Source organism: Choloepus didactylus, chromosome 1 (genome assembly GCF_015220235.1).
Source record: "Choloepus didactylus isolate mChoDid1 chromosome 1, mChoDid1.pri, whole genome shotgun sequence".
NCBI classification, from domain to species: Eukaryota; Metazoa; Chordata; class Mammalia; order Pilosa; family Megalonychidae; genus Choloepus; species Choloepus didactylus.
Window position 1 is genome coordinate 177748051 of NC_051307.1, and position 26938 is coordinate 177774988.

The following is a 26938-nucleotide window of genomic DNA, read 5'->3' on the forward strand; positions in this document are numbered from 1 at the left end:
CGGTGTTAGATGGTATCTCATTGTGGTCTTAATCTGCATCTCTCTAATAGCTAGTGAAGCTGAACATTTTTTCATGTGTTTCTTGGCCATTTGTATTTCCTCTTCAGAGAACTGTCTTTTCATATCTTTTGCCCATTTTATAATTGGGCCAACTGTACTATTGTCATTGAGTTCTAGGATTTCTTTATATATGCAAGATATCAGTCTTTTGTCAGATACATGGTTTCCAAAAATTTTTTCCCATTGAGTTGGCTGCCTCTTTACCTTTTTGAGAGATTCCTTTGAGGTGCAGAAACTTCTAAGCTTGAGGAGTTCCCATTTATCTATTTTCTCTTTTGTTGCTTGTGCTTTGGGTGTAAAGTCTAGGAAGTGGCCGCCTAATACAAGGTCTTGAAGATGTTTTCCTACATTATCTTCTAGGAGTTTTATGGTACTTTCTTTTATATTCAGATCTTTGGTCCATTTTGAGTTAATTTTTGTGTAGGGGGTGAGGTAGGGGTCCTCTTTCATTCTTTTGGATATGGATATCCAACTCTCCCAGCCCCATTTGTTGAAAAGACCATTATGACTCAGTTCAGTGACTTTGGGGGCCTTATCAAAGATCAGTCGGCCATAGATCTGAGGGTCTATCTCCGAATTCTCAATTCGATTCCATTGATCTATATGTCCATCTTTGTGCCAGTACCATGCTGTTTTGGCAACTGTGGCTTTATAATAAGCTTCAAAGTCAGGGAGTGTAAGTCCTCCCACTTCGTTTTTCTTTTTTAGAGTGTCTTTAGCAATTCGAGGCATCTTCCCTTTCCAAATAAATTTGATAACTAGCTTTTCCAAGTCTGCAAAGTAGGTTGTTGGAATTTTGATTGGGATTGCATTGAATCTGTAGATGAGTTTGGGTAGAATTGACATCTTAATGACATTTAGTCTTCCTATCCATGAACATGGAATATTTTTCCATCTTTTAAGGTCCCCTTCTATTTCTTTTAGTAGAGTTATGTAGTTTTCTTTGTATAGGTCTTTTACATCTTTGGTTAAGTTTATTCCTAGGTACTTGATTTTTTTAGTTGCTATTGAAAATGGTATCTTTTTCTTGAGTGTCTCTTCAGTTTGTTCATTTCTAGCATATAGAAACATTACTGACTTATGTGCATTAACCTTGTATCCCGATACTTTGCTAAATTTGTTTATTAGCTCTAGTAGCTGTATCGTCGATTTCTCAGGGTTTTCTAGATACAAGATCATATCATCTGCAAACAATGACAGTTTTACTTCTTCTTTTCCAATTTGGATGCCTTTTATTTCTTTGTCTTGCCGGATTGCCCTGGCTAGCACTTCCAGCACAATGTTGAATAACAGTGGTGACAGTGGGCATCCTTGTCTTGTTCCTCATCTTAGAGGGAAGGCTTTCAGTCTCTCACCATTGAGTACTATGCTGGCTGTGGGTTTTTCATATATGCTCTTTATCATGTTGAGGAAGTTTCCTTCAATTCCTACCTTTTGAAGTGTTTTTATCAAAAATGGATGTTGGATTTTGTCAAATGCTTTTTCAGCATCTATTGAGATGATCAATTGATTTTTCCCTTTTGACTTGTTAATGTGTTGTAATACATTGACTGATTTTCTTATGTTGAACCATCCTTGCATGCCTGGAATAAACCCCACTTGGTCATGGTGTATGATTTTTTTAATGTGTCTTTGGATTCGATTTGCAAGTATTTTGTTGAGGATTTTTGCATCTATATTCATTAGGGAGATTGGCCGGTAGTTTTCCTTTTTTGTAACATCTTTGCCTGGTTTTGGTATTAGATTGATGTTAGCTTCATAAAATGAGTTAGGTAGTGTTCCATTTTCTTCAATGTTTTGAAAGAGTTTGAGTAAGATTGGTGTCAGTTCTTTCTGGAAAGTTTGGTAGAATTCCCCTGTGAAGCCATCTGGCCCTGGGCATTTATTTGTGGGAAGATTTTTGATGACTGATTGGATCTCTTTGCTTGTGATGGGTTGGTTGAGGTCTTCTATTTCTTCTCTGGTCAGTCTAGGTTGTTCATATGTTTCCAGGAAATTGTCCATTTCCTCTACATTATCCAGTTTGTTGCCATACAGTTGTTCATAGTATCCTCTTATAATTTTTTTAATTTCTTCCGGATCTGCAGTTATGTCACCTTTTTCATTCATTTTTTTGTTTATATGGGTCTTCTCTCTTTTTGATTTTGTCAGTCTAGCTAGGGGCTTGTCAATCTTGTTGATCTTCTCAAAGAACCAACTTTTGGTGATATTTATCCTCTCTATTGTTTTTTTGTTCTCTATGTCATTTGTTTCTGCTTTAATCCTTGTTATTTCTTTTCTTGTATTTGGTTTAGGATTGGTTTGCTGTTCATTTTCTAGCTTCTTCAGTTGATCCATTAGTTCTTTGATTTTGGCTCTTTCTTCCTTTTTAATATATGTGTTTAGTGCTATAAATTTCCCCCTTAGCACTGCTTTTGCTGCATCCCATAGGTTTTGGTATGTTGTGTTCTCATTTTCATTCGTCTCTATATATTTAGCAATTTCTCTTGCTATTTCTTCTTTAACCCACTGATTGTTTAGGAGTGTGTTGTTTAACCTCCAGGTATTTGTGAATTTTCTAAGTCTCTGATGGTTATTGACTTCTAATTGTATTCCATTGTGGTCAGAGAATGTGCTTTGAATAATTTCAATCTTTTTAAATTTATTGAGGCTTGTTTTATGTCCCAACATATGATCTATTCTGGAGAAAGTTCCATGAGCACTAGAAAAGTATGTGTATCCTGGTGATTTGGGATGTAATGTCCTGTATATGTCTGTTAAATCTAATTCATTTATCAGATTGTTTAGGTTTTCAATTTCCTTATTGGTCTTCTGTCTGGTTGATCTATCTATAGGAGAGAGTGATGTGTTGAAGTCTCCCACAATTATTGTGGAAACATCAATTGCTTCCTTTAGTTTCGCCAGTGTTTCTCTCATGTATTTTGTGGCACCTTGATTGGGTGCATAGACATTTACGATTGTTATTTCTTCTTGTTGAATTGGCCCTTTTATTAGTATGTAGTGGCCTTCTTTGTCTCTCAAAACATCCCTGCATTTGAAGTCTATTTTATCTGAGATTAATATTGCTACACCTGCTTTCTTTTGGCTGTAGCTTGCATGAAATATTTTTTTCCATCCTTTCACTTTCAGTTTCTTTGTGTCCCTGTGTCTAAGATGAGTCTCTTTTATGCAACATATTGATGGTTCATTTTTTTTGATCCATTCTGCGAATCTATATCTTTTAATTGGGGAGTTTAATCCATTTACATTCAAAGTTATAACCGTGAAGGCATTTCTTGAATCAGCCATCTTATCCTTTAGTTTATGTTTGTCATATTTTTCCCCTCTGTCTATTAATATCCTTTATTGTACCCATACCGAATCTCTTTAGTACTGAACCTTTCTCCAGGTCTCTCTGTCCTGTCTTTGTTTCTCTGTCTGTAGGGCTCCCTTGAGTATCTCCAGTAGGGCAGGTCTCTTGTTAGCAAATTCTCTCAGCATTTGTTTGTCTGTGAAAAATTTAAGCTCTCCCTCAAATTTGAAGGAGAGCTTTGCTGGATAAAGTATTCTTGGCTGGAAATTTTTCTCACTCAGCATTTTAAATATATCGTGCCACTGCCTTCTCGCCTCCATGGTGGCTGCTGAGTAGTCACTACTTAGCCTTATGCTGTTTCCTTTGTATGTGGTGAATTGCTTTTCTCTTGCTGCTTTCAGAACTTGCTCCTTCTCTTCTGTGTTTGATAGTGTGATCAGTATATGTCTCGGAGTGGGTTTATTTGGATTTATTCTATTTGGAGTTCGCTGAGCATTTATGATTTGTGTATTTATGTTGTTTAGAAGATTTGGGAAGTTTTCCCCAACAATTTCTTTGAATACCCTTCCTAGACCTTTACCCTTTTCTTCCCCTTCTGGGACACCAATGAGCCTTATATTTGGACGTTTCATATTATCTATCATATCCCTGAGGTCCATTTCGATTTTTTCAATTTTTTTCCCCATTCTTTCTTTTATGCTTTCATTTTCCATTCTCTCATCTTCCAGGTCACTGATTCGTTGTTCAACTTCCTCTAGTCTTGTACTATGAGTGTCCAGAATCTTTTTAATTTGGTCAACAGTTTCTTTAATTTCCATAAGATCATCCATTTTTTTATTTAGTCTTGCAATGTCTTCTTTATGCTATTCTAGGGTCTTCTTGATTTCCTTTATCTCCCGTACTATGGTCTCATTGTTCATCTTTAGTTCTTTGAGTAGCTGCTCTAGGTGCTGTGTCTCTTCTGGTCTTTTGATTTGGGTGCTTGGGCTTGGGTTATCCATATCGTCTGGTTTTTTCATATGCTTTATAATTTTCTGTTGTTTTTGGCCTCGTGGCATTTGCTGAACTTGATAGGGTTCTTTTAGGATTTGTAGACCAATTGAAGTCCTTATCTCTAATTTATCATATCTACAGCTTCGTGGAGTACACTTTCTCTAACTAACCAGCAGGTGGCGTCCACGAGTCACCTGTTCTCCACAAGCCAGTTCTCCCCTGCTTAGCCTTTTTGGTGAGTGGGGGAGTGAGTCTTGTGGGGTCCAACTGGTGTACCAAGCTTGCGTGTGTAGTTGGTGTTGCCTGCCCTGTATATGGGGCGTGTTTCTGGGCAGTCAGGGGGGGGGGGGTGTGGCTCTAACAATCAAATCTCCCTGGTGATCCTAGAGTTTTAAAGCTGCTGCAATAGTCTAATCCTTCAGTTCAGTCCTGCCACAGTTTGTCTCTGCCACTGACCCACAAGTCCTTGGTATTGGCGTATGTCTCCTGAGACTTGCAAGTGGGCCCCTCTTCCAGGCCGTGCACCCCGGGTCCTCTGTTGAGGGATGACTGTGCTATGTCACAGGTGAGTGCCGTCCCCCCAGGGCAGTTCTGGGCTGCTGGGCTGTGTAGGGAGGCTCCCAGTCTGCTGAAATGATGGCTGAATGGGGCTTTGTTAATTCACACTGCTCTACCTTCCCAACTCTGGGACAAGCAGCTGAGGTTGCAGGGAAGGCTAATGTCCACGCCCAGTTTTGTGGTGTGTGCCTGTTATTTGAAGCACTTCCGTCACACTGGGTTGTCTGGGGCAGTTCTGGGCTATGGGGCTGGCGATGGGCAGGAGTGTTTCCTGTCCACCAGGATGATGGCTGTGAGCAGACACCCCCCTTTTCTTGGGAAGTTGTGGTGTTTAGTGAATTTTCTCAGCCACTGGATTATTGCGTTTTGTCTCAGAGGTCTCCTAGTTCTGCTCTTGACTTGACCTGCCCAAATAGTAAGTCTTTGAAGCTTTCTGTATTGGTCTTCTTAGAGTAATTGTTTTAGAAAAAGAAAAAAGGATTAAAAAAAAACAAAAAACAAAAAACGGGCCCTCCTCAGAGATCTAATGGGTTATTGAAATGCTAAGAGACAAAGCAATTAGGGCCATTAAGGAAAGGTCCACAGGGCAGAGAGATCAGCTTTTCTTCGGGATTTGCATATGCGCCTCAGGGCCCTTCCCCTTTCTATGTTCACCAGAACTCCAAAAATCCTCCGCTTTTATTTTGGATGTTTTCGTGTTGTTTTTTTTCTATGCCTGTCTCCTCTCTGCTGGGCTGGCTGCTCTCAGATTCTCTGGTGTCTGGTCTCAGTCTATCTATGGTTGGATTTTGGATCAGTAGAATGAGTTTCCGATAAGGGCTGCCACTGCAGTTCTCCCTTCTCCTTCCTGGAGCTGACTTCCGGGACTGAGCCTGGCAGGGAGGGGCGCGGGTCCCCTGGCCGCAAAAACTTACAGATTTCGCTGATCTCAGCAGTTCCACGTTTTCATGAGTGTTGTATGAAGTATGCCCAAAGTCAGATTGCTCTGTGGTGTCCATTCCACGCAGTTCCTGGCTTTCTACCTACTTTCCTGGAGGAGTAACTAAAACATACAGCTCACCAGTCTGCCATCTTGCCCCGCCTCCCGATTTGTGCATTTTTTTGAATTTATTTCAGTAAAAGTTACACTACCCTAAAATTTAATATGAGTAAAAAACAGAAAAATCCCATTTAAAAATGCTTAATTCATGTATATGATTATATTATGTCAATCAATTATTGGTTTTCTTTAAATGTTTACATTTTTAAATAATTACTCTATAAAGTTAGCTGAAAGACCATGGTCAATGCATTTTTCCATATTCAAAGAGCACAGTACAGGAAGTAGGCAAGTGAAGAGATCATCATGGTATAATGAATTAAATACCTTGAGACCCATTTCACCTCGGGCTACTCTCCAAGCCACTGACCCAGATATTCTTCCACCAAGTTCTCCAGGTTTAGGGGTTTTGGGAGATATAAATTCAACAAGCTCCACAATTATCCTCTGAAGAAGTTCTTTTCTTCTGCTTTCTGACAAAGACAACTGCCTCTGTAATTCATGTTAAAATAAGTTGTTAAGATTAGAGGAATGCTGAAGTCCATCTCTAAGAAAGAATATACTTAAAACATTTGCATTTTAAGAAGATATTGAAAGAAGTGGCCAGCTTTATTTTCATAAGTACATTATTTGGAAAATTTTACACATTTTATGTTGAGGATCATTTAATACCTATTTTCAACTCTTTATGACCCCTACTGTCTTAGAAAAGCTAGGGAACTTCATTTGAATGCATCAGAAAGCTATCAAGGTAGCCAGAACTCGAGACACCAAGATCCCAAGAGAAAAAATTAATTCAGATGAGAGGCTGCATCTCTTTTCCCTTTGAGGCATTTGCCAATTCCTAAGTGGCATGAGGAAGAGAGGCTGAGAAGCCAATCGTAAAATAACAGCTAAGGTGCTGAAAAACAAAGCTGAATTTTTAGCAGAATCATGGTGCTAGGGAGAAAATAAACTGGAGTTAAAAGTCTGCCAAGGTGGGGCTCCATTAAATACTCCAGGTTTTCAGAGCTTCACCTTAGAAGTAAAGACAAATCCAAAACAGACTAAAACCTCACTTTGAATAACTTAGTCACTGAATGGATTAAGGAGAACTGCCTTCTAGTTGCCTGCCAGAAACAAAATTTGTTGTTTTTTTTAATTATGAAAAAACCCACACATACACGTAGCTAAAATTTCAATACTACCAAAGGGTATAAAATCAAAAGTAAACCTTTCATCTTAGCTCCCCAATTCCTCTTTTCAGAAGTAGCCACTGTTAATAATTTCTTGAGTCTTGTTTCAGAAAATTTCCATACATGTATTTGTATGTGTGTATACATATATACAGGCGTGTGTGTCATTATATTCAAGACAAAATTACTTTGATAAATAAGAGTCAGTCTTTACATCAAGTACTACTATAGTAAAATTTTGTTTCATTGAGCTTTGACAAGAAACATGACAAGTTAATTCAAAATAATATAAGTAAAACAATATTTTACTTGAGTCCTTAAATTTCCAATTAATGAAGACATTTAACATATTTAAATATTTTTGCTTGCAAAACAATGCTTCTACTTTAAGAATTTCAATGTGTTAAAAACTAGCTACACTTGATTATATTAAAACCTGAAATGTTCTCTCAAAAATGATAAAATCCCATCACATACCTGCTTATTAAGCCCATTAATAGTTTCCCGAAGTAATTCTTCTTTAACCTCAGTTCTTCTAGCAATTACCTCTTCGTGTTTACAAGAATATCGCCAAGTGACATCAACCACCTCAAATAAATCACAGTATATAAATAGTTTACAAGATTAAAACCATCAACGTTGATTTACTAAATACCTAGAAGGTATGTGACTCTTAAATGCAAATAAAAAATACTATCCTTTGTTTAAATTTTTAAAAACCATGAAAAAAAAAAAAGAAAATATGCTTTACACATTCATTTTCTAACAGGAATTCTTCCAAGAAAGACTGTGGTAAAAAGATGAAATTTTTAGAACATAAACTTTAAAAAACTTATCTACAAAGTTGATTTCACAAAATTCAACAAACAACTTTTCCCACATTTATTGTACTAAATTATGTTATAGAATATAGAGCAAATGATATTTCAAACTTTTTAAATTGGAGTAAAATATGCATGAGTACAAAGTGCACAATAGAAAAGGCTTAGCACATAGCGAACACACCCATGTAACCAGCACATTTACTGGAGATCTTTGTTTCTTCATTTGGCTTCAAGTCCATTCCTTTCAACCTGAAGAACTCCTTTCAGCATTTCTTATAGGGCAAGTCGCATGTTAACAAATCTCCTCAGTTTTTGTTTATCTGTGAATTTCTTAATTTCTTCCTTATTATTGAAGGACAGATTTGCCAGATACAAAAATTTTGTTCCACAGTGTTTTTCATTCAGCACTTGAAAGAAGTTCTCCACTGTCCTCTAGCCTCCATGGTTTCTGATGAGAAGACAACTGTTAATCTTATTGAGGTGTACATGATGAGCTGCTGCTCTCTTGAAGCTCTCATGATTCTCTTTGGTCTTTGGCTTTCAACAGTTTGAAAATAATGTGTCTTTGTGTGAATCTCTTTGAGTTTATCCTATTTGCAGTTCACTGAGCTTCTTGGATGTGTAGATTCATGTCTTTTGTCAAATTTCGGAAGTTTTTGGCAAATATTCTTTCTGTCCCTCTCTCTCTCTCTCTTTCTCTGTTTCCTTTTTCCTTCTGGGATTCCCAAAATGTGTATGTTGGTTTGCTTAATGGTATTCCCAGGTTCTTTAGACTCTGTTCACTTTTCTTCATTCCTTTTTCTTTATGCTCTTCAGACCGGATAACTTTCATTGTCCTGTACTCAAGTTTGCTGATTCTTCTGTCTGCTCAACACTGCTCTTGAATCCCTCAAATATATTTTTCATTTCAGCTACTATACTTTTCAGTTCCAGAATTCCTGTATGGTTTCTTTTTACAATTCTGTCTCCTTATTCAATTTATTCATATATCATTTTCCTGATTTCCTTTGTCCATGTTTTCCATTAGTTCTTTGGACATATTTAAGAAAGTTGTTTTAAAATCTTTGTCTAGCATATCCAATGTTAGGGCTTCCTCAGGGATGGAACAACTGATTTTTGACAAAGGTGCAAAGGCAATGAAATAAAGAAAGGATAATCTTTTCAACAAATGGTGCTAGAACAATTGGTTATCCATATGCAAAAACAAACAACAAAAAAAACTTCAAACCTCACCATGGACCATATACAAAAATTATTTAACTCAAAATGGATCACAGTCCTACATGAAAAACTAAATGTATAAAACTAGAAAACATAGTAGAAAATCTCTGCGACCTTGGGCTAGGCAAAGATTTCTTAGATTTGATAAAAGCACAATTCATAAAAGAACAAATTGCTAAACTGGACTTCACTGCAGTTAAATACTTTTCTTCAAAGTAACTGTTAAAAGAATGAAAAGACAAGCTGCAGACAAGAACAGAATCTTTGCAAAACATGTATCTGAAAAAACTTTTTATTAAAAATATATAGGAAACCCTTAAAACTTAAGAAAAAGAAAACCCAATTAGAAAAAATGGGCAAAAAAAGCACGTATGGATAGTAAATAAACATATAGAGGATGCTTAGCAGCATTCATCTAGGGAAATGCAAATGAAGGTAACAATGAGATACCACTATATACCTACAGGAATGGCTAAAAGTATAAAGTCTGGCAATAGTGTTAATAAGGATATGAGGAAACTAGAAAGTATCAGATACCTCAAGTGAGGTTATAAAATGGCATAATCACTTTGGAAAATAGTTGGCAGTTACTTAAAAAGCTAAACACATACCTACCTAATGATACAACCATTCCAATTCTAGGCATTTACTGAAGAGGAAAAAAAGCATATGTCTATACAAAGACTTTTACGCCTGAATGTTCAGAGCATCTCTGTTTGAAATTGTAAAAAACTAGAAACTACCCAAATGTCCATCAACAGGTAAATAAATAAACAAACTATAGTAAATACACTTAGAATGGAATAGCCTTCAGCAATTAAAAGGAAACAATTGATACATGTAAGCGCATGGATGAATCTCAAAATAATTATACTGAGTGAAAGAAATCAGATACTACCACCACCAAAACGAGTCTATATTGTTTGATTCCATTTATATAAAACTATAGAAATGCAAATTAATCCATAATGACAGAAAGCAGATCAGAGGTTGCCTAGGGATGGTTAAGAGGGAAGGATAATAAAGGGACACAAGGAAACTCTTATACTAGACATGTTCACAATCTTGATGGTGGTTATGATTTCATGGGTATATAAAAATGTCAAAACTTACTGCACTGTACCCTTTAAATATATGCAGCTTATTTTATGTTGGTTATACCTCCATAGAACTGTCCAAAAAATGAAATAAACAATTTTATAATGTTTTATGCAATTTTTTTGATGTCTTACCTCATCTTTAGAAAATGCAATGACATAGGAGAGCTTCTTGCCCCATCCTATTTCATAAAGGAGTGGTTTGTCACAGACATCTTCACATGCATCACAGTGCAGCCATCGCTGCTGAGAAGGAGAATAGACTTCTGTCCAGACATGGTCTATTCAAGCCAGACAAGAAAGTGATGGAAAAAAAAGTCAACAAAACTTAAGTGTACAAAAACAAAATGATATACAATAATTATATACATATTCCTAAGATTAGAATCACAAAATAATTTCTAATATTCTAAATTTTAGTTAATGCTGAAGGTTTTGTAGCACACAAGACTCTAGAACACTTGTATTTCATTAATTTCTCTGTCTCTGAAATTCTTGAAAATATACCCATCTTGTTCTTGGCAGTCCATTTTAGGCTTAATTAAAAATATTGTGTGCTGTGACTCCAAAGATGGTGAACACATTGAACAACATAAAAAAATATTGGGCTCCATTTGCCAATGTGAAGGAGTTAATGCCACTTTTGAAACTGCAGACTCTCTAACTTGAAGACTCAGAACCAGCAAGAGGTCTAACAGATAATCTCTGGTTATTGATGTTTATATTTGATTGCACGAGAACAATAACTACTAATTGAAGGCTTCAATTGATTCTGAAAAAACAATAGAAACACAAGTAAACCTTTAAGAATAAGGAAAACAATTTCCTAACAGGTAGATGACACATAAATCAGTTCTAAAAAAGGATAAACCACATCATGTGGTTTTTACCACATTATTTCTACATATTGAGATTTAAAGGTTACAAAATCTTTTATATTAATCCTTTCAAAAATAAAGATTTCTATAACACATTATTATACCCATTCTTATCAATATAGAAATAGCACTACTGGTAATGTTAATGAAAGAATATTTACAGTGCAAAGTAGTGGGCACAATGCTAGGAGTACTATAGGAATCTTGTGATCCCAACAAAAAAACCTGTGAAATTGGTGGATACTATTGTTGGTTGGTTGGTATTACTGTAATTTTACAGAAAGCAAATGGAAGCTCACACTGTCAAGGCTGGAAAGTAACAGACAAAAAATGGTGGGGCCAGAATGTAAACCCTACTCTGTCAGTCTGTAAAGCCCTACTTCTTTCTGCTGAAACCACATTTTGTACCTGTGTAATCCCAAACATAGCGAGCTTCAAATCCTAAAGCTCGGCAGCACAGTGTAAAACAATTGGCCCACTCGCCACATCGTCCACATCTTGTTTCCAAAAGTTTCTCAGGGTTATTATACCTGGTTAAAAAAAAAAAAACAAAAAACAAAAACTTTGATTCTTATCAAAATCAAGAATTTTAAAGAATTTGTATTACCTTTATGCTAACCAGTATTGATATTTAATTTCATTTCTTATTATTTTAATAAATATTGATGAAAGAACCAGAAGTATATGAGACACTGTGGTAGAATCTTTGGTGAAAAAATAAAGACAGTGGTTCTTCATTCAAGGAGTTTACAGTTCTAAGTGACTGCATTAACACAAATAATTTTAACATATGGCAGAATGGAATATAAATCATACAATAGGTCAGATTTAGTGTCACAGTAGAGTGCCTTGGAAGGAGAGCTTGTATTGGAACTGGGCCTTGAGGACAGATAAGATTTGGACAGGCAGAGATTGTCTAGGAAATCTATATTAAATATCTGCATTACTATAACCAATGGTATAATTAGTTTATTGTATTTAAAAGATAATTTTATCAAAATACTCAATAGAGATTTTAGCTTAGTTTAACTCAATTCTAGTTAAAATGTCATTTTTCTTTCTAATGATCACTTTGATTAAAATTTTATACTTTGAAAGTATTTAAAGGTGCTTGCTAACTTGGAAGTTGTTTTCTGAAATATGTTTGTAACATTCCTTTAATAAATTTCTTCAATTATAAAATCATTGTAACGCTAGAGAACATCAAATTTTGAATATTATAGTGAGAAGGATTTTGAGGTACAGCTAAGCTGGAAAAATGTCCCAGTTGAGCACAGATGTCAGCCATGTGTTTGAGAAAGGAAAACAGTTGCAAAATGTACCCCTCTGCAATTGAAAGTCTTAAGCAGATACTCCTGCTTAAGCTAAATTAAACCAATTTAGGATTTAAGTAACTAAGTAATTGAAAACAGTCACAAATTCACATTAGGGGGTAATAACAGCAGATTTTGAGCATCTTATGCCTCCATCTTCTAAATACTACTGGTGCCAGATCAAATGACCAGATTACCCTCTAATTAACACAGGCTCTAATTATACAAAGAACAACTAACATTAAAATAAACCCAAGATTAGAAAGGAAAAGAATAACACTTTATACAAATACCTATGTTAGCCTTTGCCACTATATTCTGCATTCCTTAGTTTATATCTAACTGCTTAGAAAGAGTTTATGAGGAAATGGATTTAAATTATATACACATTTAATTTTTTTATTAGAGAAGTTGTAGATTTATAGAAAAATGCAGAAAATAAAGAGTTATATACCCCCTCACCCACTCAGTTTTCCCCATTGTTAACATTTTGCATTAGTATGGAACTTTTGTTACAATTTATGAAACAATATTGCTATAATTATACAATTAACTATAGTCCATAGTTTGCATTAGGATCCATGTGTTTGCATTGCACAGTCCCATGGTTTTCAAAAAAATGTTTACTCTAGAAACGTATATACAACCTAAAATTTCTCCTTTTAATCACATTCAAATATGTAATTCCTTGGTGTTAATTACATTCACAATGTTGTGCTACCATCAGCACCACCCATTACCAAAACTTGTCCATCACTCCAAACACAAACTCTGTACCAATTAAGCATTAATTCCCCAATACCCACCCCCAAAATGGGCCCCTGGTAACCTGTGTTCTAGTTTCTGACTCTATGAATTTGCTTATTCTAATTATTTCATTATTAGTGAAACCACACAATATTTGTCCATTTGTGCCTGGTTTATTTTATTCAACATGATGTCTTCAAAGTTCATTCATGTTGTTGCGTATATCAGAACTTCATTCCTTTTTATGGCAGAATAATATGTATTTCATTGCATGTATACACCACATTTTGCTTATCCATTTATCTGTTGATGGATGCTTGGTTGCTTCCATCTTTGGGCAACTGTGAAAAATACTGCTATGAACACTGGTGTGCAAACAATCAGTTTGATTTCTTGCTTTCAATTCTTTGGAAGTGGGATTGATGGATCATTTGGTTATTCTATGCTTAACTTTCTGAGAAACTAACAAACTGTCTTCCACAGTAGCTGCACCATTTTACATTCCCACCAATAATGAATGTTTGTATTTCTCCACATACTTTCCAACACTTGTAATTTTCTGATTTTTAAATAGGAGCCATTCTAGTGGGTGTGAAATGGTATCTCATTGTGGTTTCAATTTGCATTTCCCTAATGGCTAATGATGTTGAGCATCTTTTCATGCATTTTGGCCACTTGTATATCTTCTTTGGAGAAATGTCCATCCAAGTCTTTTGTCCATTTTTAAATTGGGTTGTTTGTCTTCTTGTTGTTAAGTTGTAGGATTTAAAAAAATATATATGCTCTACATATCAAACCCTTATCATATATCTGACTTCCCAACATTTTCTTCCATATTGTAGGTTTTCCCTTTACTTTCATGATGAAGTCCTTTGATGCACAAAATTTTTAATATTGATGAAATCCCATTTATCTATCTTTTTCTTTCATTGCTTGTGCTTTTGTTGTAAAGTCTAAGAAACCATTGCCTAATATAAGGTCCTGAAGATGATTCCCTATGTTTCCTTCTAGGAGTTTTATAGTTTTGGTTCTTATATTTAGGTCTTTGATCCATTTTGAGTTAATTTTTGTATATTTTGTGAGATAGGGGTCTACCTTCATTTTTTTGCATATGTATATCCAGTTTTCCCAGTACCATTTGTTGAAGAGAGCATTCTTTTCCCATTGAAAGGACTTGGCACCCTTGCAAAATCAACTGGCCACAGATGTGAGGGTTTATTTCTGAACTCTCAATTCAATTCCAGTAGTCTATATGTCTGTCCTTGTGCCAGTACCATGTTGTTTTGATTAAAATAGCTTTGTAATAAGTTTTAAAGCCAGGAATGGCGAGAACCTTAATTTCATTCTACTTTTTCAGATGGTGTTGACTATTCAGGGCTCCTTACATATACCCCATATGACTTGATGATTGGCTTTCCCATTTCTGTAAGAAGGCTATTAAAATTTTGATTGGGAGAGTGTTGAATCTGTAAATCACTTTGGGTAGAACTGACATCATAATATTTAGTTTTTGAATCCATTAACAAGAAATGTCCTTCCATTTATTTAGGTCTTCTTTGATTTCTTTTAGCAATGCTTTGTAGGTTTCCATGTAGAAGTCTTTTACATCCTGGTTAAATTTATTCCTAGACATTTGATTCTTTTAGTTGCTATTGTAAATGGATTTTTTTCTTGATTTCCTCTTAAGATTGTTCATTACTAATGTATAGAAACACTGATTTTTGCATGTTGATCTTGTACCCCACCACTTTGCTGAATTAATTTATTAGTTCCAGTAGCTCTGTTGTGGATTTTTTTTTTTCAGGATTTTCTGTATATAGCATCATATCATCTGCAAATAGGGAAAGTTTCACTTCTTCCTTCCCAATTTGGATGCCTTTTATTTCTTTCTCTTGCCTAACTGCTCTAGCTAGAACTTCCAGTACAATGCTAAATAATAGTGGTGACTGTGTGCATCCTTATCTTTGTTCTCATCTTAAAAGGAAAGCTTTCAGTCTTTCACCATTGAGTATAATGCTAGCTGTGTTTTTCATATATACCGTTTATCATATTGAGGAAGTTACCTTCTATTCCTAGTATTCTAAGTGTTTTTATCAAGAAAGGGTGCTAGATTTTGTCAAATGCCTTTTCTACGTTAATTGAGATGGTCATGTGGTTTTCTTCCCTTCATTGTATTAATGCCATTTATTACATTAATTTTCTTATGTTGAACTACTGTTGTCTATGTGGGATAAATTCCACCTGATCATGGTGTACAATTCTGTTAATGTGCTGTTGGATCCAGTTTGCTAGAATTTTGTTGAGGAGTTTTGCAGCTATATTCATCAGGCATATTGGTCTGCAATTTTCTAATTTTCTTGGTCTGTAATTTTCTTTTTTTGTGATAAATTCATCTGGCTTTGGTATTAGAATATGTTGGATACGTAGAAATTCTTAGTAGGCAACTGGTTTCTTTCAGAACTTTAAATACCTTTTCCCACTATCTTCTTGTCTCCATGGTTTCTGATGAGAAATTAGCATTTCATCTTTTTGGGACTCCCTTGTACTTAACACATTGCTTTTCTCTAGCAGCTTTCAGAACTACCTCCTTGTCCATGGCATCTGACAGTCTGACTACTAAGTATATGTGCATGGTTCTCTTTGAGTATACCCTGTTAGGGGTTATTGGGATTACTGAATGTGCATTTTCATATCTTTCATTAAATTTGGGAAGCTTTTTGCCATTATTTCTCTGAATATTCCTTCGGCACCTGTTCTAGTTTGCTAACGCTGCCAGAATGCAGAACACCAGAAATGGATTGGCTTTTATAAAGGGGGTTTATTTGGTTACACAGTTACAGTCTTAATGCCATAAAGTGTCCAAGATAACACATCAAAAATTGGGTACCTTCACTGGAGGATGGCCAATGGCGTCTGGAAAACCTCTTGTTATCTGGGAAGGCACATGGCTGGCGTCTGCTCCACATTCTGGTTTCAAAATGGCTTTCTCTCAGGATATTCCTCTCAAGACCACATCTCCTCTTCAAAATGTCACTCTCAGTTGCTCTTGGGGTGTTTGTCCTCTCTTAGCTTCTTCAAAGCAAGAGTATGTTTCAACGGCCGTCTTCAAAATGTGTCTCATCTGCACTACTCTCTCAGCTTCTGTGCATTCTTCAAAGTGTCCCACTTGGCTGTAGCAAGCTCGCTCCTTCTGTCTGAGCTTATATAGTGCTCCAGTAAACTAATCAAGGCCCAGGTTGAATGGGCAGGGCCATACCTCCATGGAAATTATCCAAATAATCTCGCCCACAGTTAAGTGATCACATCTCCACAGAAACATCCAATCAAAAGTCTCCAACCCAATCAACACTAATACATTTTCTGCCCACACAAGACTGCATCAAAGATAATGGCATTTTGGGAGATATAATACATCCAAACCAGCACAGTGCCTTTCTTGTTTCTCCTTCTGGGAATCCGATAATGTGTATTGCTGGTCCGCTTGACGGTGTCCCCGCAGGTTTCTTAAGCCCCGTTCACTTTTTTTATTCATTTTTCTTTCTGCTTCTCAGCCTGAATCATTTCAATTGTTTCATCTTCAAGTTCACTGATTCTTTCTTCTACCATCTCCAACCTGCAGCTGAAACTGTGTAGGAAAATTTTTATTTGAATTATTGTGGTCTTCAAGTCCTGTATTTCTGTTTGGTTCCTTTTTAAAATTCCAAGCTTTTTAAAGAGATTCTCATATTGGTTCCTTCATCATTTTCCTGATATCCTCTAGTTCTTTTCTGTGTTTCCTTTATTGAGGATCGTATTTTTAGTCTTTGTCCAGTGTGTACAATGTCTAGTCTTTTTTGTGAACAGTTCTTGTTCCTCTGGATGGGCCATCACTTCCTGTTTCTTTGTTTTTTAATCTTCTGTTACACACTGTACATTTTAATATTTTAACATGTTAACTCTGGGATTTAATCCTTGAGCTGTCTGGTAAGTTTGTATCCAGATAGTGATATAATAGAGATTTCCATGGGTACCAGGAGCTAACAAAAACAAATAAACCAAAGCAAAAAACACCTTTCATAGTCTTTGCAAATTGGCTCTGCATTGGCTGGTGCTCTCCTTCAGAGTTTAGCCCTACTATTAAGAAGATCACCCCAAGGCAAAAGTAAAGTGCAGGGCCCCCTCCATCCTTTCTGATCCTGTCTTATACTGGGTTTATGCTCTCTCCTGGTCCTGGGAATTCTCTCATTTATAGGAATCAGAATGTTACCTCTACTTCCTAAGAAGTAGATTTGCACACCTCCCTAGTGTATATTGTACATCTTAAAGTAGGTAATCCTTTCCCCAGGATGTTCTGATTTAATTGTTTCTTATGCTGCTTTAGGTCTCTGGAAGCTGCTTCTGCCTCCAGGGCAAGTTCTGAGAGGGCAACCAGAGAAGACTGTCTCTCAGGCTGCCATGCAACAGATTGATGGATATATAGGCATCCTAGCATGCACACAGGGTTTACAGTGCTCCCTCTGGAACAGGGCCAAGGATCCACAGTGGGAGCACAGGGCAGCTTCATACAGTGCCTGAAGGGGGTGGGAGAGAGGCCATCCAGAGTGTCATGAGCTTCTGCTACTGTTTATAAAGCTATATTTTCCTGATTCAGCACCCACTCAGTTACTGAAACCCTTTAACTGTATTCTGGAGTTTTGATGAAAATGGCCCCATCAGTTTTTGCTACTTGTTCAAAGACTGTGTGGGGGAATGGCACCTTGGAGCATCTTATGCCACCATCTTGTTTAACAAGAAGCTTCTCTAAACTTATATTTTTTATCCTCAAATTTTGCAGTGTGTCTTTGCAAATGTATTTGAATAAAGAAAAAGATTGCACTGCTTTACCTGATTGTGACAAGTAAGATTCTGTCCATCCTGTATTTTGTATGTCCTAGGACTGATTACTAATTAGGGACAAAACTGAGTCCCCAAGCTCACCAAAATTAAGTATTAAAAAGCTTGGTATCTTTCCTTGCCTGATAATACAACTAAACTTTACAAGAAAATCTGTTAAGAGGCTTGTAAATTCAAGGACATATAAAGTTAATTGAAAAGGTCAAATTTTTTTGGTTTAAAAGTTAGAAATACAAGGATAGCTTAGGTTGTGCAGGAAGAAAATGCTTAATTACAACAATCTTTGGACTTCATATGAAAATAATATGATCATAACATACCATACCTTAACTTTTCATATTACCATCTGTTCTAGTTTCCTGGCTGCCCAAAAAAATACTATGCAATGGGTTGGCTTACAGTATGGGAATTTATTGGCTCATGGTTTTAAGGTTAGCAGAAGTCCAAAATCAACATGTCATCAAGGTGAAGCTTTCTACCAGAAGACTGTGGTGTTCTGGGGCTGGCTGCTGGCACTCCTTGATCCTTGCTTTTCTGCCACATGGCAATGCACATAGTGACCTCTCCTGGCTCTTTTCTCTTCCAGGTTCTCTTGTCTTTTAGATTCTGTATGTTCTCTCTGGCTTTCTCTCTGTTACTTTCTGTATAGGCCTACAGTAATAGGATTAAGACCCATCCTGATTCAGCTGGGCACATCTTAACTCAAGTAACCTCATCAAAAGGTCCTACTTCTAATCGGTTTATACCCACAGGAATGGTTAAGTTTAAGAACATGTTTTACTGAGGTACATAGCTCCAAACCACCACAGTTCACCCTCTGGATCACAAAAAGACATGTTCTTTCCACAAGCAAAATCATTCTATCACAACTTCTCAAAAGGCTTAAGTCATTTCAGAATCAACACTAAGTACAAAGTCTCATCAGAATTGGTTTGGGTGTGGTCTCTCCTGGGGCACAATTCCTCTGGCTGTGGACCTGTGGAACCTAGAAAATACGTTATCTATTTACAATTTATGATGGAGAGACAGATACTGAGTAAACATTTCCATTCCAGAAGGGAGAAATGGGAAGGAAAATGGGTCATGGGTTCCCCAAATCCTGAAACCCAGCAGGGCAAATGCCATTCAATTTCAAGGTAAAAAAGTCATCAATAGATCGATGTTTGTCCTCTGGGCCTGATGGAGAGGGAGCCCTACCCCTTTCAAGTGATTGTGCAGTGGTCATGTTCTCCCTGAACACTAGGGTGAAGGTTCCACTCTCCTCAAGCATTTGGATAGTGTTCAGGCTCTCCACAAGTTCCAGGACATGGGCCCCACTCTCTTTGAGCAAGATGGTGGCCAGGCTCTATATGAATGCTGGAGCACACAGCCTGCCCCCTCCAAGTACTGGGGCAGATGGCTTGCCCCTCCAAATGAAGGGGTGAACCTACCCTTTCTACAAACATGGGTGGGCCCACTCTCTTGGCCTGAGGAGATCTCTTCAGTCCAGACCTCAGCTTCCATGGTTCTGCTCTTGAAGATATTCTTCCTTTAATCTGTCTGTTCTCTGTCCCTTTCACAGTCCAGACTACTGTTAGTCCTGTTCATACAAATTTCAGAAATCCTTGTTGGCTTTGCATGTTCACAGGGGTCCAAACCATCAGACAATAAAATCTTCCGCAAATCTTTCTTGCATAGCTGCCTTTCTAATTTTCAATCCCGATTTCCACTGTAATGGCTGACTGGATTCATGTTCAGTTAAACCCTCACAAAGAGCCCCCAGGGACTCATTTTCCAGAAGCTCAGGGAGGTCCCTGATAGAGACGCTTCAGGCCCTGGTCTCAATAGCGCAGTATCTGGACAGGCTCAGAATTTTCCAAAAAATCAATTTCTGGTTTCTTTGTTCTTAAAGATTTCATTTCTCAGCTTTTCCCTTTCCTCTCTCATTTCACTATAAGCTTCAAGGAGAAACCAGGCTTCACCTTCTATACTTAGCTTGGAAATCTCTTCAGACAAATACCCAAGTGCAACACTTTCAAGTTCTGCCTTCCATCTGATATCAGAACTCAATTTTTCCAAGTTCTCTGCCACTTTAAAACAAAGTCTGCTTTTCCTCCAGTTTCCTGTAACACATTCATTCATCACGTTCTTCTAAGGTCTCACTGGAAGTATCTTTAGCATCCATATTTCTACCAACAGTCTCTTCAAAGCAATCTAGGCTTTTTCTATCAAGCACTTCACAATTCTTCTAGCTTCCACCCCTTACCCAACCTTACCCAATTTAAAGCTGTTTCCTTTTTTTTTTTTTTTTTGATATTTGCAATGGCAGCACCCCACTATTCTGGTACCAAAAACTGTTTTGGTTTCCAAGCTGCCAAAATCAATACCATGCTATGGTGTTGGCTTAAAGTATGGGAATTTATTGGCTCATGGTTTAAAGTACAAAATTAAGGCATCATCAAGGTGATGCTTTCTCCCAGACCATGGCATTCTGGAGCTGGCTTCTGACAATCCCTTGTCCTTGGCTTTTCTGTCACATGCATGATACACACGGTAACCTCTCCTGGCTTTTCCTTTCTCTTCTGGGTTCCACTGACTTTGCTACTCCCTCTGTGACTTTCCCCATAAGGCTTTCAGTAATAAGATTCAGACACCATTCTGATTCAGCTAGGCCACTTCTTAACTGAAATAACCCAACCAAAAGGTCCTACTTACAAGATCATCTGATTATTTTAAGCACAGCAGTTGAATTACTATCACAAATATTAGTATTATGAACATTATCAGTATTATGGTATCAGAAAGTTAAAATTATATATTAAAAGAACAATAAAGATTTACAGTATTACATGTGCTATGACCACACTCATTTGGCAGGAGCCAACAAATTTTTCCTGTAAAAAGACACACTAAATATTTTAGACTTTGTGGGTCATATGGTCAACTATTCAACTCTTCCATTGTATTATGAAAACTTCATATACAACACCTAAATAGACCATTGTGACTATGTTCCAATAAATATTTATTTACCAAAACAGGCAGCAGGCTGGATTTAGCCCACAGGCCATGGCTTGCTGACCCCTATTTCCAGAAGAATATCTTCCTAATACTTCAAATGAAAATAAAAGTTTTATTTAATAAAAAATCACTTCTAACCATTCCATTGGGAGATTAGTATTACTTTTATCATCCAGTGTGTACCCACCTTGGGAATCTATTGCTGAACTGGCATGCATCACAGTAATGATCTTCAACTCGTCTCGCACCCCACTTCAGCTCATCATCATTAGGGGATAATGCTTCACCTCTGGTTCTAGTCTGACCACCACATTTACTGCACGAAATGTTATTCACCCAGTGAAAAAATTCTTCCTTAAACCAATGCAAAAGTTCCAGCAAAAGAAAATCCTCGTCATTTATAATAGTACCTGAGAAATTAAAACAGAACCAAGTAACAGCTAAATCTGACAAAAACTAATAACCACTATTTTAGTAGCAACATACCCATGCATATTTTATTCCCAAAAATGCAGCTGAAATATTTGAAAACATAAGATTATCTAAAAGGTTTTTCCAAATAAGATGCAAGAATGAAGTAGCAGTATATTGTGAACCAGGTAGCAATACATGTGTAATTGTACAGTTAGAATGGCAGGGTGTCTATCACTTTGTATTATCTAACCTACATTATGCATTAACCTGTGAGCTGAACAGAACAACTTCTCAGGGCATTATGATTGGTTTAGAATTGAGCCTGAAGCACGTAGGAGGGTATGAATTCATTTAAAAATGACTATATTAAATTTACTGTAGGTATATAGACAAGTAAATATGAAACAATCACAAAATCACAGGCAGAAATCACAGAATAACAGATACTCTTTTAATCATCATCCTATTTTTTAATCAGTGCATAATTGTATGTTTATAATCCATCCATGGAAACTCACTCCAAAACACATAAAGTCACAACCATGTATACACTATATATAACAACACTAGCAAGTAAGGACAGATAATATTATATCCATTTTATTAAATAAAAAGATATCTCTTGACCTTATTCAAGGCTGTGCTTAGCTTTGGGAAAGGAGGAAAGGAGGGGTGAACAAGATCAAGAAAACACGTACAGGTGCTTTCAGCTCAATCTTTAATATTTTATCATTAAAAACAGTAATAAAACATATGAAAGAAATATAAGGTATAATATTAAGATCTAATAAAGTTTGTTGGTTACAGGTGTTTGATGTTTTACTCTAATCTTGTATTTATGTTTGAGATCTTTAAAAATAAAACTAGAAAAGAAAATAAATTTTACAACAAAACATAAAAGGATAAAAATAACAATATTCTAAAGATATTAATTCTCCACAAATTTTATGTAAGTGAATGCATTCCCAATTTAAATTACAATACAATTTTTCATAACATTTGACCAGCTAACAAATCTAACTAATTCATGTGGAAGAAAAGATGCACAAAATAACCAAGATAACTTTGAATAGGAATAATGAAGTAAATTTCTCCCCTACAGACATCAAAACACATTACAACATTCTATTAAAATCTTATGATATTGGTGAAGAAAAGACTAACAGATCAATGAAACAAAAGTCTTGAAAGACGGATGTCTAAGTCAGAGTATGGATTTAATAAAGTTAGCATTTCAAAACAATTCTAAGAGGATGGGCTGTTCAATAAATATCAGGACAAGCAGCTATCCAAATATGAAATCCTTACTGTGATGGTTAGGTTCATGTGACAACTTGGCCACATGACGGTGCCCAGATGTCTGGCCAAGCAAGCACTGGCCTGACCATTACTGCAAAGAAATTTGTGGCTGATTAAAACAGAAGGCTGTTTTATTAAGTCATCAGTCAACTGATTGCATCTGTGGCTGATTACATCAACCAAGGGAGTATCTTTCCGCAATGAGACAATTCAATCAGCTGGATTTAATCCAATCAGGTGAAGACTTTTAAGGGAGAAGAGAGGGAACTTCCACTTTTCCTTCAGTCAGCCAGCCTCTCCTGGGGATTCACTGAAGACCCTCATCAGAGTGCCAGCTCACAGCCTACCCTATGGAATTTCTCTTCTTCAGCTAGCCAGCCTCTCCTGGGGGGTTCATAGAAGACCTTCATCGGGGTTACCAGCTTGCTGCCTGTCCTATGGAATTTGGACTTGTGCATCCTGCCCTCTGGAATGTGGACTCATGCATCCCCACAGTTGCATGAGACACTTTTATAAAATCTTGTATTTCCAGAAATCTCCTGTTGATTCTGTTTCCCTAGAGAATCGTGACTAATACACTTCCTGTATTTCATTCATTAAAAAATATATATACAAAGATACACACACATACACACTTGGAAGGAATACTTTTAGCTAGTATCTTCCAGGGGAATATGTTAATGACTATTTGTAGGGAAGGCAAGACACAAATTGCAAAATCAAGAAATTTTACTTTGTCAAAATGTAAAACTTTTGAATTTGAAAAGATACACTAATCAAAATACAGTGAGGAACACTGGGAGAAAAAAAAAGTATAACACACTTAACAAAGAAAAGATAAATATCCAGACTATTTAATGAACTACAAACCAGTAAGAACGTTAACAAACCCATTGGAAAAATTCAGTAAGCACATAGAAGAAGTCCAAGAACTTTCTTAAGGGAAAACAAATACTCTTAGTTACTTCTGTACAAATTGTAAGGCAATTTAGAAAGATCCATTAAAACATGAAAGTGTCACAGATCCTTGAAACTTTTGGTATCTACCATGGAGAAACAGCTGCTCGTGTGTACCAGGAAAGTATGCTTTATAAGAATGTCTGCAGCAACAGTGTTTAGAATAGAAAAAAAAAAAAAACAAAAAAACAGTAAACCATCTCAATGTCCATCAACAGGGAACTGTATAAAAATAGTATGTGCATATTGTAGAACACTATGGAGAAGTTAAAAAGATTTTCAAAATAACTTAGTAAATGAAAAACACCAAGGAGTTGAATATATATGGGTTGATAACTTTTATGTTAACCCACACAATTTAAGCTATTCCTATAGATAACTATTTATGGGTATATATACATAAGAAGAAAAATGTAAAGAACATATCACATAATAATAGCTGTTACTTCTGCGAAGAGCAGAAATGACTGGTAGGCAGAGTTTAGCTTTTCTCGCATAATATGCAAGTTTTTCTACAAGATATTCATGAATTACTTACAATATTAAAAATGAATTTTAGTCTGTTACCATATACACAGAATAAAAATTAAAAAAAAAAACCATGGAATTGCACTATATAATCAGTGAACCCCAGTTAAACCATGGATTATAGTTAATACTACAATTATAAAAATGTGCTTTCATCAATTGTAATATATGTCCCACACCAACGCAAGGTGTTAATATTAGGGTGGTATAGGGGAATCCTGTATTTTATGCCTGATTGTTCTATAAACCCACACATTCTCTAATAAAGAAAAAAATGAATTTCGGAAATATAGCATTGCCACCATCCTCCTCAGTCTAGTCCCACAGAAGCCAGAGTGATCATTTTTAAAATGCAAGCAAATCACATTACTCAAAACCCTCCAATAGTCTGCCATGTCATTCAGAATAAAACTCAAAGGCCCTACTCTGGTTCTTTCAGCTGCCCCCTACCCTGTGGTAGGCTGGAAAATGGCCCCCCAAAAGATAGCCATGTCTTAATTCCTGAAACCTGTGAAGGTTATCCTAAATGGAAAAAAAAAAAAAAAAAATTTAAAAGGAGGGGTGGGTTTTTTGCAGATGTGATTAAATTAAGGATCTTAAAATGGGATTATCCTGGATTATCTGGGTGGGCCCTAAATGTAATCACTTTAATCTATGTAAGAGGGAGGCAGAGGGAGAGTTTACACACACAAAAAGAAAGGGATGCAAAGACAGAGCAGACAGAAATTTGAAGATGCTGGCCTTGAAGAATGGTGTGATATGGCCACAAGCCAAGGAATGTCAGAAGCCACCAGAAACTGGAAGAGACAAGGAACAGATTCTCCACCTAGAATCGCTGGAGGGAGTGTAGCCTTGCAAACACCTTGATTTTGGCCCAGTGATACAGATTTTGGACTTCTGGCCTATAGCCCTGTTAAAGAACAAATTTTTGTTGTTTTAAGCCACCAAGTGTGTGATAATTTGTTACTTCAGCTACAGGAAACATATACCCACTTATCTCTCTGATCTCAGAGCTCACCTTTTTCTGTCTCTTTAATTTTTCAACAGTAACCCTCCCTGCCATAAGTTGAACATGTCAAACTGACTCCCACCTCAAGGGGTCTTTGTGGTTGCTAATATCCTTTACTTGAAAGGGAGGTCATGGTTTATCAGAGAGACCTTTCCTGACAACCCTATACAAAACAGCATTCTTCCTAGTCACTCTCTATTCTATTAGCTTTGTTTGTACTCCTGGCACTTATCACTACCTGAAATACATATGTATGTACATATATACCTGATTTTTTTGGTTTGTTTCTCCCCAAGAAAGGGAGACTTTGTTTTTCTCACTACTTTAACACCTTGAGCTGTGCTTGCTAAACAGTAAGCCTCAGTAAATATTTCTGAATGAATGGAGGAATGAACAAACAAGGCTTAAAATATTACTTAGAATAATTACTTTTGCCAAATAGTCATAATCAAGATGGAAAAAGAAGAGAAAGGAAGATAGTGTACTTGACCTTCTGTGTCACATGTGTTCCAGGTAAAAATCAGCAAGTTTCCAGCTACAAATGTGAATATTCCAGAGTGAGGACCATCTGAAGGAGTCAGTGTTCATTGGTCAAGCAACATCCTTAGTTACAGCTCAGAGAAACGAAAATGGATTCCTGTTTGTACAGGACAGAAACTCAGAAATCTCACAGGTATGGAGTTGAAGGAAGGTTTGACTTAAATGCTAAATTCAGCGAAGATAACATTTAGAGCATGGAGCGCTTTGTGTGTGTGTGTGTGTGTGTGTGTGTGTGTGTGTGTGTGTGTGTAATACAATCAAGACTTCGAATTTATAAATTTAGCATGTTCAAAAATACCACATAAATATAAATAGATTTCTAGTAACTTTTCAGTGACAAAAATAACAAGCATAGGCCCTAACTCCACTCTATGAAAACCACTGATGTCAGCAAACAAAAGAGGAATTAAGAAGAAAACAAGTAAAAATATCAGTAGAGACTCATGCCTTAGGCACACACCATAGTTTTTCTTTCAAGACTCAATATTCTCAGTCTCTATACTCAATTTAGTAGGCCAACAAATAGTTTGTTTTCACTTTTCCAAAATGAAAAGTTCTTTCTCTTCTAAATAAGTATTTTACCAGTATCTGTAACACTCAATAATGAAAAACCTTCAGTCTTCCAGGCCATAGCTACCAAACTAAACTTCTTTGAGCCTTAACTATTTCTGGAAGTGCCTTAGTTGGCAGGGAGCTCCACTTTTGCTGCAAACCAGAACACTTTTCCCAGTTTATAGACTCTGAGTAAAAGTTCGTCTGGGAGGAAACAAGATTCCACTGCATAAAACAAATGAAAGAAAACCACTAACCTGGCCAGTAGAGGCTCTGTCATATTAATGCCAGATATTCACCAGGGCAGAGACTGCCAGCTGCCACAGAAGATCCATATGCCACTCCTGCCTTATTTACAGAATTCCAATTTATTTGGGATTGCAATACACAAGCTAAAAGACCACAGGTCTCAGCCTTCCTGGCAGCTACATGAGGCTAAATGACTGAGCTTTGTATGAGACTCTAAGAAACACTGCCTCAAAGGAACAGGCTTGACTTTTTAGAGGTATAACCTTTTGCTTGTCTCAGAAGTGCAACCTTTTTGCTTTTCTCCCTTTTAATTCCTGATGT

General features: G+C 36.5%; 1 protein-coding gene across 4 annotated transcripts in view; it reads right to left on the reverse strand.

Annotated features, from left to right (window-relative positions):
• NGLY1 (N-glycanase 1) overlaps positions 1-26938 on the reverse strand; it is a 103014-nt gene that overhangs the window by 15857 nt on the left and 60219 nt on the right. For all 4 annotated transcript variants that reach the window (XM_037845988.1, XM_037845971.1, XM_037845961.1 and 1 more), the window contains exons 5-9: positions 21257-21479; positions 11546-11667; positions 10395-10540; positions 7595-7705; positions 6270-6434 (exon numbers count right to left, since the gene is read on the reverse strand). In XM_037845988.1, the coding sequence (XP_037701916.1) occupies positions 6270-6434; positions 7595-7705; positions 10395-10540; positions 11546-11667; positions 21257-21479 (767 nt within the window). The remainder of the gene's footprint in view (positions 1-6269; positions 6435-7594; positions 7706-10394; positions 10541-11545; positions 11668-21256; positions 21480-26938) is intronic.